General features: G+C 37.5%; 1 protein-coding gene across 1 annotated transcript; it reads right to left on the bottom strand.

Annotated features, from left to right (window-relative positions):
- Positions 1-1033: 1033 nt before the first annotated feature.
- On the bottom strand, positions 1034-9402 carry LOC122704930 (olfactory receptor 145-like). Its single transcript, XM_043920047.1, has 2 exons — positions 8986-9402; positions 1034-1135 (listed from the first exon to the last, which is right to left on the bottom strand). The coding sequence occupies exons 1-2, from the start codon at positions 9400-9402 to the stop codon at positions 1061-1063; spliced, it is 492 nt and encodes a 163-aa protein (XP_043775982.1). The 3' UTR covers positions 1034-1060.
- Positions 9403-15705: the final 6303 nt, after the last annotated feature.

Below are 15705 nucleotides of genomic sequence, written 5' to 3'. Positions count from 1 at the left end.
AGAGAAGCAGAAGAACAGAATAGAATCTTGCACGTCAAGTTAGTGATAATGAACTCTCTGATGCAGAATTCATTATCATTTTAAGGGAAATGACAAAAAAGATAGGAGAGATCTAAGATGAGCTCATGAGAATGTTGAAGAGAGTATCCAGCCCAGTAAAAGTGACCAAGCTCTAGGAACAAGGAGAAGAGTGTGGGGTGGAGTTGTTGTCCATTTGTGAAATATGTAAAATTAGTCACAGTAGATACATTTCCCAGAGCCTATCTCTTCAGGGAAGTCATTTCTGTAAGTAGGAGGAAAAAATCTCTTTACAGGCCAACATTCCATAACTCAGAGATGAGAATTTCTACTGTCATAACAGAAGAATGACTAGTCTTAACATAGGAGGATGCCTTCCTGTGTCTTTCTACATTTGTGAATACAACCCCCTGTTTGAAAAATGTCCCAACAGTCGGTAGCTCAGGGAGGCCAGGGACTCAGGGTGAGCTACAACTGGAGTGTGCGCTGGAAGCCCATCCTCACAGCATAGACAGAGGTGCAGCATCTCAGAGAGGTTCAGTATTTCCCAGGTTGCTTAGGAAACACATCTTGAAGAAGGGATGAGAACTGGAAAGAGACCTAGAGATATCACGATCTCTGACTCCATCATTTCAGTCACCCCCTCACCCCAGAACAAAATTAGAGCAAGAAGTAGTTCCCAAACCCTCGGATTTCAGGGCTTCATGTTAGAAACAAGGACGAAGAGAGACATAGGATGCTGCCATGCAACCACTCACCCTTGTTCAGCTTAGTGTTAGCAGTACAGAATCCTACAGTCTACTCTCCCTGAAAGGAAAAAGGCTTGCATGGTGTAGGAAGAGGAGTGCCCTAAGCCTGTATACTTCTTTTTCCTGTGATGTCCAGAAAATTAATGCCTGCATTATCCTGGAATCAATTCTGAGCCAAAGACCATGGTTTCACATCAAGGCTTTGCCCAGATAGTTCCCTCCATTTGTAGAAAAGACACATCATCTGTCCATGACACTGAGATCATAGCATGATATTTAAAGGGGGGCTTCTTTTACATGTATATACATATCAAGGTCTGGCTGGAACCCAAAGACGCGTCCCTCAGGTGCTCTCCTAGGAGAAGTATCTGCAAAAGAAACAAAAAAATGTAGTTTTCACAAACAGTGCTCATTTAGACTTCTGTCCAGAATTTCTATACCCGCTATCCAAGAAGAGAAGTGGAAGACCCTCTTCCAGAGGCATAGATGGGATGCAAAGTTGACTCTAGTTGGAAATCCCTATGCTGATTCTCAGCAATAATGGCAAATTTCAGTAACACAATATGTGGGTTGGTTAGGGTCCTAACACACTTAACCTACAAAGCCCCTCACCACATTACCTTTCTCAGTAAAATTGTTCAGACACTTCAAAGCTACCAAAGATTTTGCCTTATCAAGTAACAATGAAATCTGCCTTAAAATGGTTTAAAATCTGTGAGAGAAGTAAATGCTGTATTACCATTAACTCCATGGAAGCAGTAATGTGCCGTGTAGAGACAGCAGGGAAGAATCACACATAGCCATGGTGACATTTTTCTAAAGATACCTCATTTTTGGAGGCCAAGAATCCAAGTACATATCCTTTATTATTTTGGCTAAGGTAGAAGTTCACTATATGAATGATTCATGCTTTTATTCAATAATTATTCCATAATCCCATCATTTCTGCATTTGAAGAAGTATTGAAAAATTATACCCAGTTGCTGTAAAAAGTTTCCTTTAAAACATGGTGTTAACTGAATGATGGTGCATTTTTTTCTAGAATTTATTTTCATAAATAATGCTATGTATTTGTTCATAAAATGACATGGAATGTAGTGAGGTTTTTTTATGTTATGTTTCTTGTTTTTGTATCTTAGTTGTTTTGTTTTGATTGTGGTAAGATCACTTAACATGAGGTCTGCCCTCTTAAATTTTTAAGTGTGTGATACAGCATTGTTAATTATAGGTACAGTATTGTACAACAGGTCTCTGGAATTTATTCATCATGCCAAACTGAAACTTCATACCTATTGAAAAATTGGAGTGGTCATAACACCTTCAAATTCAAGTCGGATAGTGAATCCTTACACCTGGTGGTCTCTTGCCTAAATTTCAGGACAGTAATCAAGGCACATAGATAGGAGCTAAACCTAGGGTCTAAGAATGCCCTGAAAACCAGATGTGAAGTTTTCACCGGCAAGGAAAAATTAGATTTTAAAATACAAGTGCATCTGAACAGAAGTGTTACATTCTGGCACTGGGTTACAAAGGGAGACATTGGAGGACTATATAACATTTTTTAAAATATATATTGTTGAGACTGAATGTGGAGAGAAAAGGCAGAAGAGAATGAGTATCAAAGGAAGTTTTTTTTTTTTAATTAAGGGAGTTTTTAAAGGTAAAGTAGGATTGCATATATTCAGCAATAGAAGTCTATAGAGATTGGAGATATTAAAGATATAAAAAAAGATGAGGAAATTTTGAGAGAATAAAATCCCAAAGAAGATGAAAAGCAATTGACAAAATACAACATCCACTCATGCTTTTAAAGTATTTTTAGAGAATGATACCTCTATAAGATGAAAAAATATGTAAAACTCAGATCAAAAGCCAGCAACTTAATTTGAAACCCTTGAGACATCTCTAATTAGAACTAGGAGTAGAACCAAGATGCCTACAGTCTCCACTATTACTTAACATTGTATTAAAAGTATTAGAATGCAATTATAAATGGGAAAGGAATTAGAGGCTAAGACTTAAAAGGAAACAGCCAAAATTATCTCTATTTATAGAAATTTAATCAGCATTAATGGGAAAATCTGAGGGGAATTCCTGGAAAAACTTCTACAAAAAACGATTATATTAAAGTATAAAGTTAACATATAATTCAGTAGAATTCACATATATAAACACTAATCAGAATATTATGTGAAAGCTAGAACCCTTGTTATAATAACAAAATAGAATTCCTAAGCATAAATCTAATTAGAGATGTTCAAACATAAATGAGGAAAATTACAAAACATTCCTGCTGCTGCTAAGTCACTTCAGTCGTGTCTGACTCTGTGTGACCCCACAGACGGCGGCCCACCAGGCTCCCCCGTCCCTGGGATTCTCCAGGCAAGAATACTGGAGTGGGTTGCCATTTCCTTCTCCAATGCAAGAAAGTGAAAAGTGAGAGTAAAGTCGCTCAGTCGTGTCTGACTCTTGGCGACCTCATGGACTGCAGCCTACCAGGCTCCTCTGTCCATGGGATTCTCCAGGCAAGAGTACTGGAGTGAGGTGCCCTTGCCTTCTCCGACAAAACATTCCTAAATGTTACTAAAGTCGACCTGAAGAAAATGGGAAGGCATACCACGCGTCGTGGTGAAAAGTCTGAATATCCAAAAATGCCAACCCTCCCTAAGTTTACTTATAAGTTTAAGATGCAGTAAATAAATATGCCATCAGTTTTTTCTAGAATTAGACAGATTAATTATAAAAGTTATGGCTTAAAATGAATATCCAGGAAAACCCTAAAAAAACTAACAATACGTGGAAGGTAGCTTCAAGATGGGAAAATGTTGTGAAGCTTCTATAATTAAAGCAGTGCGGTATTGGCTTATGAATAGACTTACAGACCAATAAAGCAGAATGGAAAATACAGAAATATCTCAAAAGCCTATAAAACTTAGTATGTAGTGAAGGCAACAGCTCAAGTCAGCAGGGAAACGAAGGACTTTTTTTTATAAATGGTGATAGAACAACTGGATAGCCATATGGAAAAAGATAAAGTTAGATCCATTCCTCACACCATACACTGGTACAATTTCTAAAAAGATCAGACATTCAGATTTTTAAAAAGCATGCAAACATTATGAAAAGATTAGTGAATTTCCTTATAACCTAAGAGGAAAGAAAGCATTTATAATGATGATTAAAATATGAGAAATAATAAAAAATTAAAACCTTTAAAAATTTTATATCCTAAGGAAAGTCAAAAGCCAAATCACAAAATAGACAGGAAATATATGCAACTTATATCTCAGACAAAAAACTAATATAGTCAATATACAGTTCTCCTAAAAATTAGGAAAATCAATATCCAGCAGAAAAGTGGGAGAAAGCTGTAAGAAGATCATCCATATAAGAAGTAATACCAATAGCCATTAAATACCTGAAAACATCTCCAATGTTTCTATTTATAAGAGAAATCCAAATTATAACAATGCTTAAAAACTATTTTGCACATATCAGGTTGGAAAAGTTGAAAAATTTTGAGCATATACTATGTTACAGAGACTGTAGGAAAGTGAGTCCTCCATTTATTGCTGAGGGGAAAGTAAATGTCAGTTCTCCCCCAAAAGACCCACAGATTGAATACAATCCCAATCAAAATTAAGATCTTCTGTAAGAATGAAAAGGCAAACCATAGACCACTTAGAAATCTTATGTTTAGCAAAAGACTAGAATTCAAAATATATAAAGAACCTTGACATCTCAACGAGAAAAAGTAAATAAGCTACTTTTTTTTAAATGGGGCAAAAAGTTAGATAGACATTTCACCAAAGAAGACAGGTGGATGACACATGACCACATGAAAAGATGCTCATCATCATTTAGTCACTAGGGAAATGCAAACTAAAACCACATTGAGATACCATGACACACCTATTAAAAATCTTTTCAATTAAAAAGTGGGCCATACCAAGTATGGTGAGGAAGTGCAGGAATAGAAAATCTTAAACACTACTCCTGAGAGTGTAAAACCTCACAACCACTTTGGAAAACTGTTTGGCAAGTTTTTGAAAAATTAAACATATACCTGACATACCTCACTGTTCCACTCCTGTGTATTACTCAAGAAAGATGAAAGATTATGTCCATACAAAGACACATACATGGATGTTCACAAGAATTTTGTTTGTAGTAGCCCCAAAACTGGACACAACCCAAATGGCTATCAACAGGGGAAACAAACAAATGGTAGTAGTGTTTCCATATATACTACTAGTAGTAGCAGTGGTAATTAGTAATATAGTCATTCACTCAGTGACTCACTACTCAACAACAAAAAATAATGAATTATTAATAGATGTAACAACATGGAAGAATCTCAAAATACTTAAACCAAGTGGCATAGACCAGACAAAAATGAACACATATGGTATAATTACACTTTTAGAAAATCCTGAGAATGAAAATGAAAGAAAGAAAACAGATCAGTGGTTACCTAGAAAGAATGGGCGGAATGGAAGAGTTCCCAAAGGGACAAGACTGTGGTGATGGTTTCATGAGTGTAGACATATGTCAACATGTATTAGAATTACATTTTAAACATTTGTTTAAATTGTGTGCTAATTTAATTTGTTTAAATTGTGTGCTAATTACAGCTTCTTAAAACCCCTTTTAAAGCATAAAAAATAAATACATGTTTACTAAATTGAAAATACTTATAATACTGCACTTTCATGCCCCAAGTGCTCCACCCCTGCAAAGCATCAATCAAATAGAAGCAGAGATAGTGTAAGCATAGGGTAGAGCCAGAAGATCAAGGGACCCAAAATGGTGACAGAGACAAACCCACCAGGGGTTTGTTACGTCTTCTTTCTCACTCATATCCTTTTGCATTCCTCTTCCTCTGGCCTCAGGAAGAGCAGTAAAGTAACTCTTAAATAAGACACAGCACTAACCATTAGATGCAAAGCTGATAAATCAAACCATGAAAAATAAGAACATCTGCAATCAAAAGATACCATTAAGAATAAGTGAGACATAGTCTGAGAGAAGATAGATAATAGAGAGAGATGGAGGTACAGGCAGACATAAAAATATGTTTATATGTACATATACATATATATTACCTGTATATACACATATGTTATACATGCATGTACATATATAAGCACACATGCAAATATATGGGCTTGTATGTAGAATTTTTAAAATTCTTTAAAGTAATAAGAAAACAACTAAAAATTCTGATTTTCAAGTGGGAAAAATACTTGAATAATTACTTTGCAGAAGATATCCAAATAGCCAATAAAAATATTAAAAGATGCTCAACCTCATTACCCATCAGGAAAATGAAAACTACAATTAAAAGGCATTCTGCTACAAGACCTGAAAGGATAAATAAAAATGTTGAGTATTAATGAGGATGTAGAGAAACTGAAACTTTTGCACATTATTGATAGCAGTGTAAACAGTTTTACTGGAAAGGAGAAAGAGGAAACTTTCTAATGTGGTTGGAAATGTTTTACATCTTGAATAAGGTTGTGGTTACATATACATATGCAAAAGTTCAATGAGTTATACACATGATTTGTGCACTTTACTATATGAAAGTTAATTACAAAAATTTTTGTGAAGGTTTCTGTTTTCTTTCATTAACTCCTTTGTACTGCATACCCCAAAATACCAATCCCATTCCTAAATTCTAGGTCTCCTGAATTCAAAGAACTATTCAATCTCATCTGAAGTACAGTCCTCCTCTGTATGTTTATTCTTCTCATTGCAGCAACATTGGGCAGAATCAAAGGGCAAAACTAAGTTTTATCCAAACTTCCCTTATTTCCTAATACAATAACTTTCCGAAAGGGAAAATTTATAAGTAAAAATATTTCCCTAGCACTTCACTTTTCGTTGTTCTCAAAGATATTTTACCACTAATGAGTTTAGTGAGTTTAAACCAAATTTTTTTTCTTTTTTGAATTTTTTATATAAATCTATATTTTCCATTAATAATACTGTGTATTTATAAAATTTTTCCTGAGATCAATATCTCTTTCCCATATGCCAGGCTTCCCAGAAGTCACTAGTGGTAAAGATCTTGTCTGCCAGTGCATGAGACTTAAGACATTTGGGTTCGATCCCAACTGGATCCAATCTTCTGGATCCAGAAGATTCCCTGGAGGAGGAAATGGCAGCCCATTCCAGTATTCTTGCCTGGAGAATCCCATGGACAGAGGAGCCTGGCAGGTTACAGCCTATGAGGTTGCAAAGAGTCAGACATGACTGAAGCGACATAGTGCACGCATGGGTGCGCACGCACGCACACACACACACACACACACACACACACACACACACATTTTCCATTCAATAATACTGTGTTTTTGAAAATTTATCCTGAAATCAACATCTCTTCCCCATTTGCCTCATCATTAGAATGTGATGGCAATCAGCAGTGCCTGAAAATGCAATAGCAATTGCCTCTTCTAAAAAGCAGTAAAGTAGCTTGGTGCTGCCCTGATAACTAAATGTGTACCCACAGCCATCTACTTCTCTGCCCCATCCTCCAGACAATAGAAATATTACAAGAAATAAAGAAATAAAATGCAAGCCACCTGTGTAATTGTAAACTTTCTGGTAGATAGATATGTTAAAAAACTAAACAGAGAAATTCATTTTAATTGCATTTTTATTCAACATAGTAGATCAAAAGTGTCAATTCAGCATGTAGTCAATATAAAAGACAGTCAATGAGGTATTTTACATTAGTTTTCATATTAATTATTCAAAGCTCCAGTGTGTATTTTACACTTAAACCATGGCTCAATTTGGATGATCACATTTCAAGTACTGGATACTGTATATGGCTAGTGTCTATTGTATTGGATAGTACAGCTCCCAGTTAACTCAGACTACAACCAAGGTACCCCTTGAAATGAAACTCCAAATTCTGACCCATGAGTGTTGAAATACCTCTACCCTACATCTTTATACCCCATCAAATTATATTTCTCTCACCTGGAAGTTCTCATTCACTAAACTTTGTCCCTAGAGCTCCACCTACCAAGTCAGAGGTGCCCATCTTGCATTTATCTGAAATCTAACATACTTCCCACTCACACACTACAAAATTCATCAGAACTGATCTTGTCGTTTTGCCAAGACCAACTCAACAAAATCTTTCACCTCCTACTCTCTTACAAAATGTGATATATTAAAATTATCCTGTGAGAAGTAGCATGAAATTACTGTGAACATATTCATAAGTTAAATGTGCTAGGTCAACAAACATGCAAAGTAGAATATTCCAAGAAAGACATTAGGCAAGAAAACATGGCATAAAGAAAACAAACTAGGTTGGGATTCAAGCTGAGATTTCAGTCCCAGCTGTGGCACCAGGTAGTTCTATATTCTTGGGTAACATACATTTCTGAGTCTCCAAAGTGTGATGTATTATACACTGGCACTGGATTAAATGATTCCAAAGTCCCACTCAACATTGAATAGTCTATAATATAGCAACTACTTCTGTAAAATAAAGAAGGAAGAGGGGAAATGAGGGTGAGGGAGGATGAATCCACTTGAAAAAAAGTTAAATCTCCTTTATATATTGGACAGAACGGATGCACTGGAACTTTAAGTCCACACCAAATAACAACAACAATAATAACAAACATTCCAATAGAAAAATATTGGATCCTTTTTCTCAATTTCTAATATTTCTTCAAGACAACGTTATTCTATCCAAGGTTTTCTTTAGGGCAAATTTGACATCCTTATTCCTCAAGCTATAGATTAATGGATTGAACATGGGCACCACAATGGTATAGAACAAGGAGGACACTTTTCCCTGATCAAGAGGTAAAATAGAAGGTGGTTTGAGGTACATAAAAGCTCCTGACCCAAAGAAAAGAGAGACTGCAAGTATGTGGGAACTGCAAGTACTCAAAGCCTTGGACCTTCCCTCAGTGGAGCTAATGTGGAAAATGCTAGAAAGAATAAAACCATAAGAGATAAAAATGGCAACAATGGGCACCCCAATGCCAATGGTCACAACAGTAAAGACTACCAGCAAATTTACATAAGAGCTGTTACAGGAGAGCTCAAGGAGGGGAATGATGTCACACATATAGTGATTGACAAGGTTGTTACCACAGAAAGTCAGAAATACTATATTTCCTGTATGGGCCATAGCCCCAAACACTCCCATCCCATAGACCCCCAACAAAAGAAGTAAACACACCTGAGGAGACATGGTGACCGTGTACACCAGTGGCTTACAGATGGCGACATAACGGTCATATGCCATTGCGGACAGGATGAAGGATTCAGAAAAGACAAAGAAACAGAAGAAAAAGAGCTGAGTCATACACCCTGCATAGGAAATGAAGTTCTTCTCTGAGATGAAACTTGTCAGCATTTTAGGGACGATGGCAGTAGAGAAACTAAAATCTATGAAGGACAAGTTGAAGAGGAAAAAGTACATGGGAATATGAAGGTGAGAATTCAGTCCAATCAAGGTTATCAAGCCCAGGTTGCCCACTACGGTGACCATGTAGAAACACAGAAACAGGAAGAAGAGGGGGATCTGGAGTTCTGGCTGATCTGTTAAGCCTGCGAGGATGAACTCTGTCACAGAGGAGGTGTTCGCTTCGGCCATTCTCCTCTAGGAAGATCTGTGAGGGGAAAAGATTTGTTCAGAGAAAGAGAGGAAAAAAGTCCATCTTGAGAATGGCATTTGAACTGAGAGATTTTTGAATTTCAGGAAGATGGCATTTCTTCATACCTACTCTGTTTTCATGGTCCCCAAATGCCATGAACCACCCTAGTAACTGTCTGTGGGTGATATTTGCTTTCAGAGTAAAGGCTGATACAACCAAAGAGAGCCCATGAACTCATCCTGCCACCTTTTCCTGTACCCCTTCTGTGCACTTCCTCCCCTCCACAGCCCTTGGTCAAGTATGTAAGACCTGGGGCCCTTCTCTAGGGTTGCTCTTGAGACATGGAAGCTATTCAACCCTGCCTAGACCTTCCACCTTGGGTCTCAAACTGCACAGAGCAAGATGATGAAGTCATGTGCCCAGGGTCTTTGGTTGGAATGGTTGTGAAATGATTATGTGATGACAATAATAATGATGGTTTCCCAGGTTGCTCAGTGGTAAAGAATCCACCTATCAATGCAGGAGATACAGAAGACATGGATTCCATCTCTGGGTCAGGAACATCCCCTGGAGCAGGAAATGGCAATCCACTCCAGTATTCTTGCCTGGGAAATTCCATGGACAGAGGAGCCTGGTGGACTGCAGTCCAGGGGTTGCAAAGAGTCAGACACGACTGAGCATTCACACACACACTAATAATAATGGAGTGGTAATGCAAAGTTATCGATAAACTTTAAGAAAAAGAAAAGGAACACTTACACGGCTCTAACTTTGGGATAGGTATTGTTCTAAATGCTGCATAGCGTTATAGTTATCTCCACGTAACTGATGAGGACACTGGACTTGAGTGACTTGCATAAATCCCAGTTGTAACAGAAGGTGAACTCAGGTGGTCTGGCTCAGAGCATGATCTTGTAACCTCTCTGCCACAGGATAGACCAGGTCAGGCAGACACCCACTCACCCTTCAGTTTGGAGTCATAGTTCTGTGCTCTGCTGGCTCTCATCTATCTCTTTCATGCAACTCAAATGCCCTGGTGAAAAGAAAGTGAAAATTCAGAGTTCAGATGCTTCTGCTTCTGCTTCTCAACTTTAAGGATCAAAACCTCTAGTTTATCTTGCTTCTCTTGCTGAGCAGAAGAACTTGTTCTCTGACTGTGGTTTTGCCCTGAGCCTCCTATCTAGCTTCCAAGAATGAAGTAGCAGCCTTTCCTTATGCCCATAGATAACAGGAAACTGAAGACTTTTATTCTGGATCAGAGATCTCAGTTGACCTCATTACAAGAGACTCCTCGGGATTACGGCTCCAAGAGACCACCTTCCCCAGGGAAGAAGAAATGTTTGTTTACATCTCTGACAATGTTTGACAAGGCTTTTAATGACCTATTCTGTTATTCAGGATACATCTTTTTAAGAACAAAGAAGAGCAAAGCAGTGTGGGAAAAATAATTCTTAAGACTTTGCATTAGGCACTTATACTGTGTTCCAGAAACCTCATAGGAAGGATCCAAAGTAACACAAAAATAATTTTATCTCATTAATTCCTCATCAGTTCAGTTCAGTCGCTCAGTCATATCCGACTCTTTAGTGAAAGTGAAGTCGCTCAGTCGTGTTCCACTCTTTGCGGCCCCATGAACTGTAGCCCACCAGGCTCCTCCGTCCATGAGATTTTCCAGGCAAGAATACTGGAGTGGGTTGCCATTTCCTTCTCCAGGGATCTTCCCGACCCAGGGATCGAACCCAGGTCTCCCACATTGTAGGCAGACGCTTTTACCGTCTGAGCCACCAGGGAAGTCCATCTGACTCTTTGCAACCCCATGAATTGCAGCACGCCTGGCTCCCTGTCAATCATCAACTCCCGGAGTTTACTCAAACTCATGCCCATCAAGTCAGTGATGCCATCCAGCCATCTCATCCTATGTCATCCCCTTCTCCTCCTGTCCCCAATCCCTCCCAGCATCAGGGTCTTTTCCAGTGAGTCAACTCTTCGCATGAGGTGGCCAAAGTATTGGAGCTTCAGCTTCAACATCAGTCCTTCCAATGAACACCCAGGACTGATCTTTAGGATGGACTGGTTGGATCTCCTTGCAGTCCAAGGGACTCTCAAGAGTCTTCTCCAACACCACAGTTCAAAAGCATCAATTTTATAGCGCTCAGCTTTCTTCACAGTCCAACTCTCACATCCATACATGACCACTGGAAAAACCATAGCCTTGACTAGATGGACCTTTGTTGGCAAAGTAATGTCTCTGCTTTTTAATATGCTATCTAGGTTGGTCATAACTTTCCTTCCAAGGAGTAAACATCTTTTAATTTCATGGCTGCAATCACCATCTGCAGTGATTTTGGAGTCCCAAGAAATAAAATCTGACATTGTTTCCACTGTTTCCCCATCTATAACAACCTGTTAATAGGCTAGACCTGTTAATCTTCACTTTAAAGGTGAAATGGGCACACAGCTTGTAGGTTTCAGAATCTTAACACAAACTCTGGTCTCTCCAACTCCAAACTTCACAGGAGCCAAGGACATCGTGCTTATTGTATGTTACTGACAGCAACCAATTTGTCTCTAGACATCAGGCTTGGCTACTGTAAATTGTACACATTCTCAAACAGTTTTCAGAAAGGAATTTCATTCAAATAGAGACTAAAGAGGCAAGTTGTACTCTGCATCTCTTACCAGGAGCTTTTATATACTAAGGATGACAGGTTTCATAGTCAAGAAATAAATCTTGATATGGGGAAACTTGAGATTTAGTGTGCCAGTGGCTTAGAGAAGTTTTGGTTCCGGGATAATAGCAGAAGTCCTCTTACAAAAGTTATGAAATGAAAGCACAAAGGCAGAAGTCTGTCTTCCTCCAGGAAAGTCTTACTAAAAGCACTGCACCCAGGCCAGTGTGTGGTTATGAGTTTGTGCACATACCTCAGTGAGGACCTGCTCACCCTCAGCTAAGACTTAGCAATAATGGTGCTTTATCTTTCTGATATGCATTTAGAATTTTCCACGTCCCAGAGTAACCCTAACGAATCGCAATCCCACTACACAAAAGTTGAAAATGAAGAAAGATAATTCATTAAAATGAAATTAAAATAGGCTCTCCTTGAGATACAAGTGCAAAGAAGATATGGGGTGGGGGGAGTTTCTCAGAACACTCTAAGGGGATTTGTTATTTCAGAGACAGTTACCATGGCAACCTGATTCCCAAATGTATCTTAAGCAGAACTCCTCTGAAGCTATGTTACCTGATGCTTCAGTACAAGCAGAAAGTAAAATCAGAAAGAAAAAAGAAAAGGCCATTTTGTTTTTCTGTTTGTATAGTACTGTTACCTGTCCCAAACCTGAATCTCTGAAAAATGACTTCCTTCTTCTATTTTTTTCTAACTTACAAATTATATATTATACATGAAATATCAAAAGGCAGGTGAAGATTTACACATGATAAAATGTCTGCAAATATGTCTCATACATGTGCATTAGCTCTCAGACTTCTGGTTGTTCATTGGAGTTGTACAAGCAAGGGCCCAAACCAATCCCTACCTCTCATAGAATTGTTTCTTTCGTTATGCAGAAGCTCTTAAGTCTGATGTAGTCCCATTTTATTATTTTTGATTTTGTTGTTTATACTTTTAGTGTCATAATCTGAAAAAAATCATTGCAAGAGCAATGTCAAGGAGATTCTTCCCTATATTTTCTTCTAGAAGTTTTATGTTATTAGGTCTTCTCTTTAAGTTTTTAAAGTTAAAATTAATTTTTGTGAAATGTGTAAGAGAGTGGGCCAATGTCATTGTTTTGCAGTATTTATTCAGTTTTCCCAGGAACACTTCTTGAGGAGACCATCCTGTCCCTATTGGCTCCCTTACTCACTCGGCAATATTAGCTGACTTTGTATGCAAGGGATTAATCCTGGGCTCCCTTGCATTGGTCAATATGCCTATTTTTTATGCCAAAACCATACTGTACACACTATCACTTTGTAGTGTATTTTGAAATCAGGAAACAATCAGGAAATTATTCTTTCTCAAGATTTCTTTGGCTACTTGAGGTCTTTTGGTGTTTCCATAGAAATTTTAGAATTTTTTTCTATCTATGTGAAGAATGCCATTATAATTTTGACAGGGCTTCTATTGAATCTATAGATGACTATAGATGGTATGAACGTCTTAACACTACTAATTCTTCCAACCCAATGAATGCAATGGTATATCTTTTCTTTCATGTCTTTGATTCCTTTCAACAGAGTCTTGTAGTTTTCATTATACAGATCTTTCACTTCCTAGGTGAAGCTTATTCCATATATTTTATTGTTTTGATGCTATTGTAAATGGGATAGTTTTATTTATTTTTCAAGTATGTATCAAAATTCATTTGTTTCTGTATATTAATTTAATATCATAATATCCTGCAACTTTACTGAAATTGTTGATTAGTTTCAAAAACTTGTTGGTTGACTCTTTGGGATTTTCTATATACAAAATCATATCATCTGCAAATAGCAACACTTTTACTTCTTTTCTGATTTTAATGTCTTTTATTTCTTTGTCTTACCCAATTGTTCTAGCTAGGATTTCAGTTCTGTATTGAATAAGAATGGTGAGAGTAGGCATCCTTTTCTTGTTCCTGAAATTAGAGGGAAATCTTTCAATTATTCTTCTCTGAGTGTGTTAGCTGTGATTTTGTTATATACTGTCTTTACCATGTCATTCTATACATAATTTATTATGTTATCATGAAAGGATGTTCTATTTTGTCAAATACTTTTTCTGCATCTACACTGATGTGCATGTAATTTTTATTTTTCATTCTATTAATGTGATATATTTCATTTCCTGATTTGCATATGCTATTATGTTGTGAGTTTCTAGGAATTTGTCCATGTTGTCTGTGTCACCTAGTTTTTTAGCATACGTGTACTCAGTTGCTCAGTCATGTCTGACTTTCTGTTACCCCGTGGACTGCAGCCTGCCAGGCTCCCCTGTCCATGGGATTTTCTAGGCAAGAATACTGGAGTGGGTTACCATTTCCTCCTCCAGGGGACCTTCCCAACCAAGAGACTGAACCCTTGTCTCCTGTGTCTCCTGCATTGGCAGGTGGATTCTTTACCACTTAGCCACCTGGGGGCAGACACTAATAATATGCTTTTGGGGTCCTATGTATTTCCATAGTATCATTTGCAATGTCTTTGCTTTCATTTCTAATTTATTTGTTTGCTCTCTTTTTTTCTAAATTAACCTAGCTAAAGGTTTGTCAGTTTTGCTTATTTTTTCAAAGAACCAGCTCTTAGTTTCACTGAACCTTTCGATTATTTTCACTGGTCTCTATATCATTAATTTCTACATGGATCTTTATCATTACAGTCTCTCTGCTAATTTGGGGGTTAATTTGTTCTTCTAGTCTTTTGAGTGTACAATTAGGCTGTTTATTTGAGATCTTTTTAATTCCTTTTTATTGAAATATAGTCTATTTACATTATATTAGTTTCAGATATGTAACAGTGATTCAATATTTTATAGATTATATTTCATTCAAAGTTATCACAAAATAATGGCCATATTTTCCTGTGCTGTAAAACATATCTATATGACATTTATTTTCTATGTGGCAGTTCGTGTCTCAATCTCCTACTCCTATATTGCCCTCCCCCTTTCCTCTCTCCATGGGTAACCACTAGTTTGTTCTCTGAATGTGAGTCTATTTCAGTTTCAGAGACCTGTTTTGAATCTATTTCTGTGTTGTTATACGCATTCAGTTGTTTTGTTTTCTTAGATTACACATATAAGGGATAACATAGAGTACTTGTTTTTGTCTGACTTATTTCAATAAACATAATACACTCCAGGTCCATCCATGTTGCTGCAAATGGTAGCATTTCATTCTTTTTATGGCTGAGTAACATTCCACTGTGTGTATATAAACATACCAAAAAAATACATATATATATCACATCTACTTTATCCATTCATCTTCTTATGGATCTAATTCCTTAATATATGTATTTATTGCTATAAACTGTCTTCTCACAATTGTTTTTGCAGAGTCCCACTGGCTTCCCTGGTGGCTCAGTCGGTAAAGAATCTGCCTGCAATGCAGGCGACCCAGGTTTGATCCCTAAGTGGGGAAGATCCCCTGAAGAAAGAAATGGCAACACACTCCAGTATTCTTGTCTGGAAAATCCCATGGACAGAATAGCCTGGCGGGCTACAGTCCAGGGGGTCACAAGGAGTTGGACACAACTGAACAACTAAACAGCAGCATGGGATTTGATATGTTGCTTTCCATTTTCATTTGTTTCAAGATAATTTTTA

The sequence above is a fragment of the Cervus elaphus genome, chromosome 2 (assembly GCF_910594005.1).
Source record: "Cervus elaphus chromosome 2, mCerEla1.1, whole genome shotgun sequence".
Taxonomy (NCBI): Eukaryota; Metazoa; Chordata; class Mammalia; order Artiodactyla; family Cervidae; genus Cervus; species Cervus elaphus.
The sequence above is the reverse complement of the archived record's forward strand: the minus strand, read 5'-3'. Positions and strand labels throughout refer to the sequence as shown.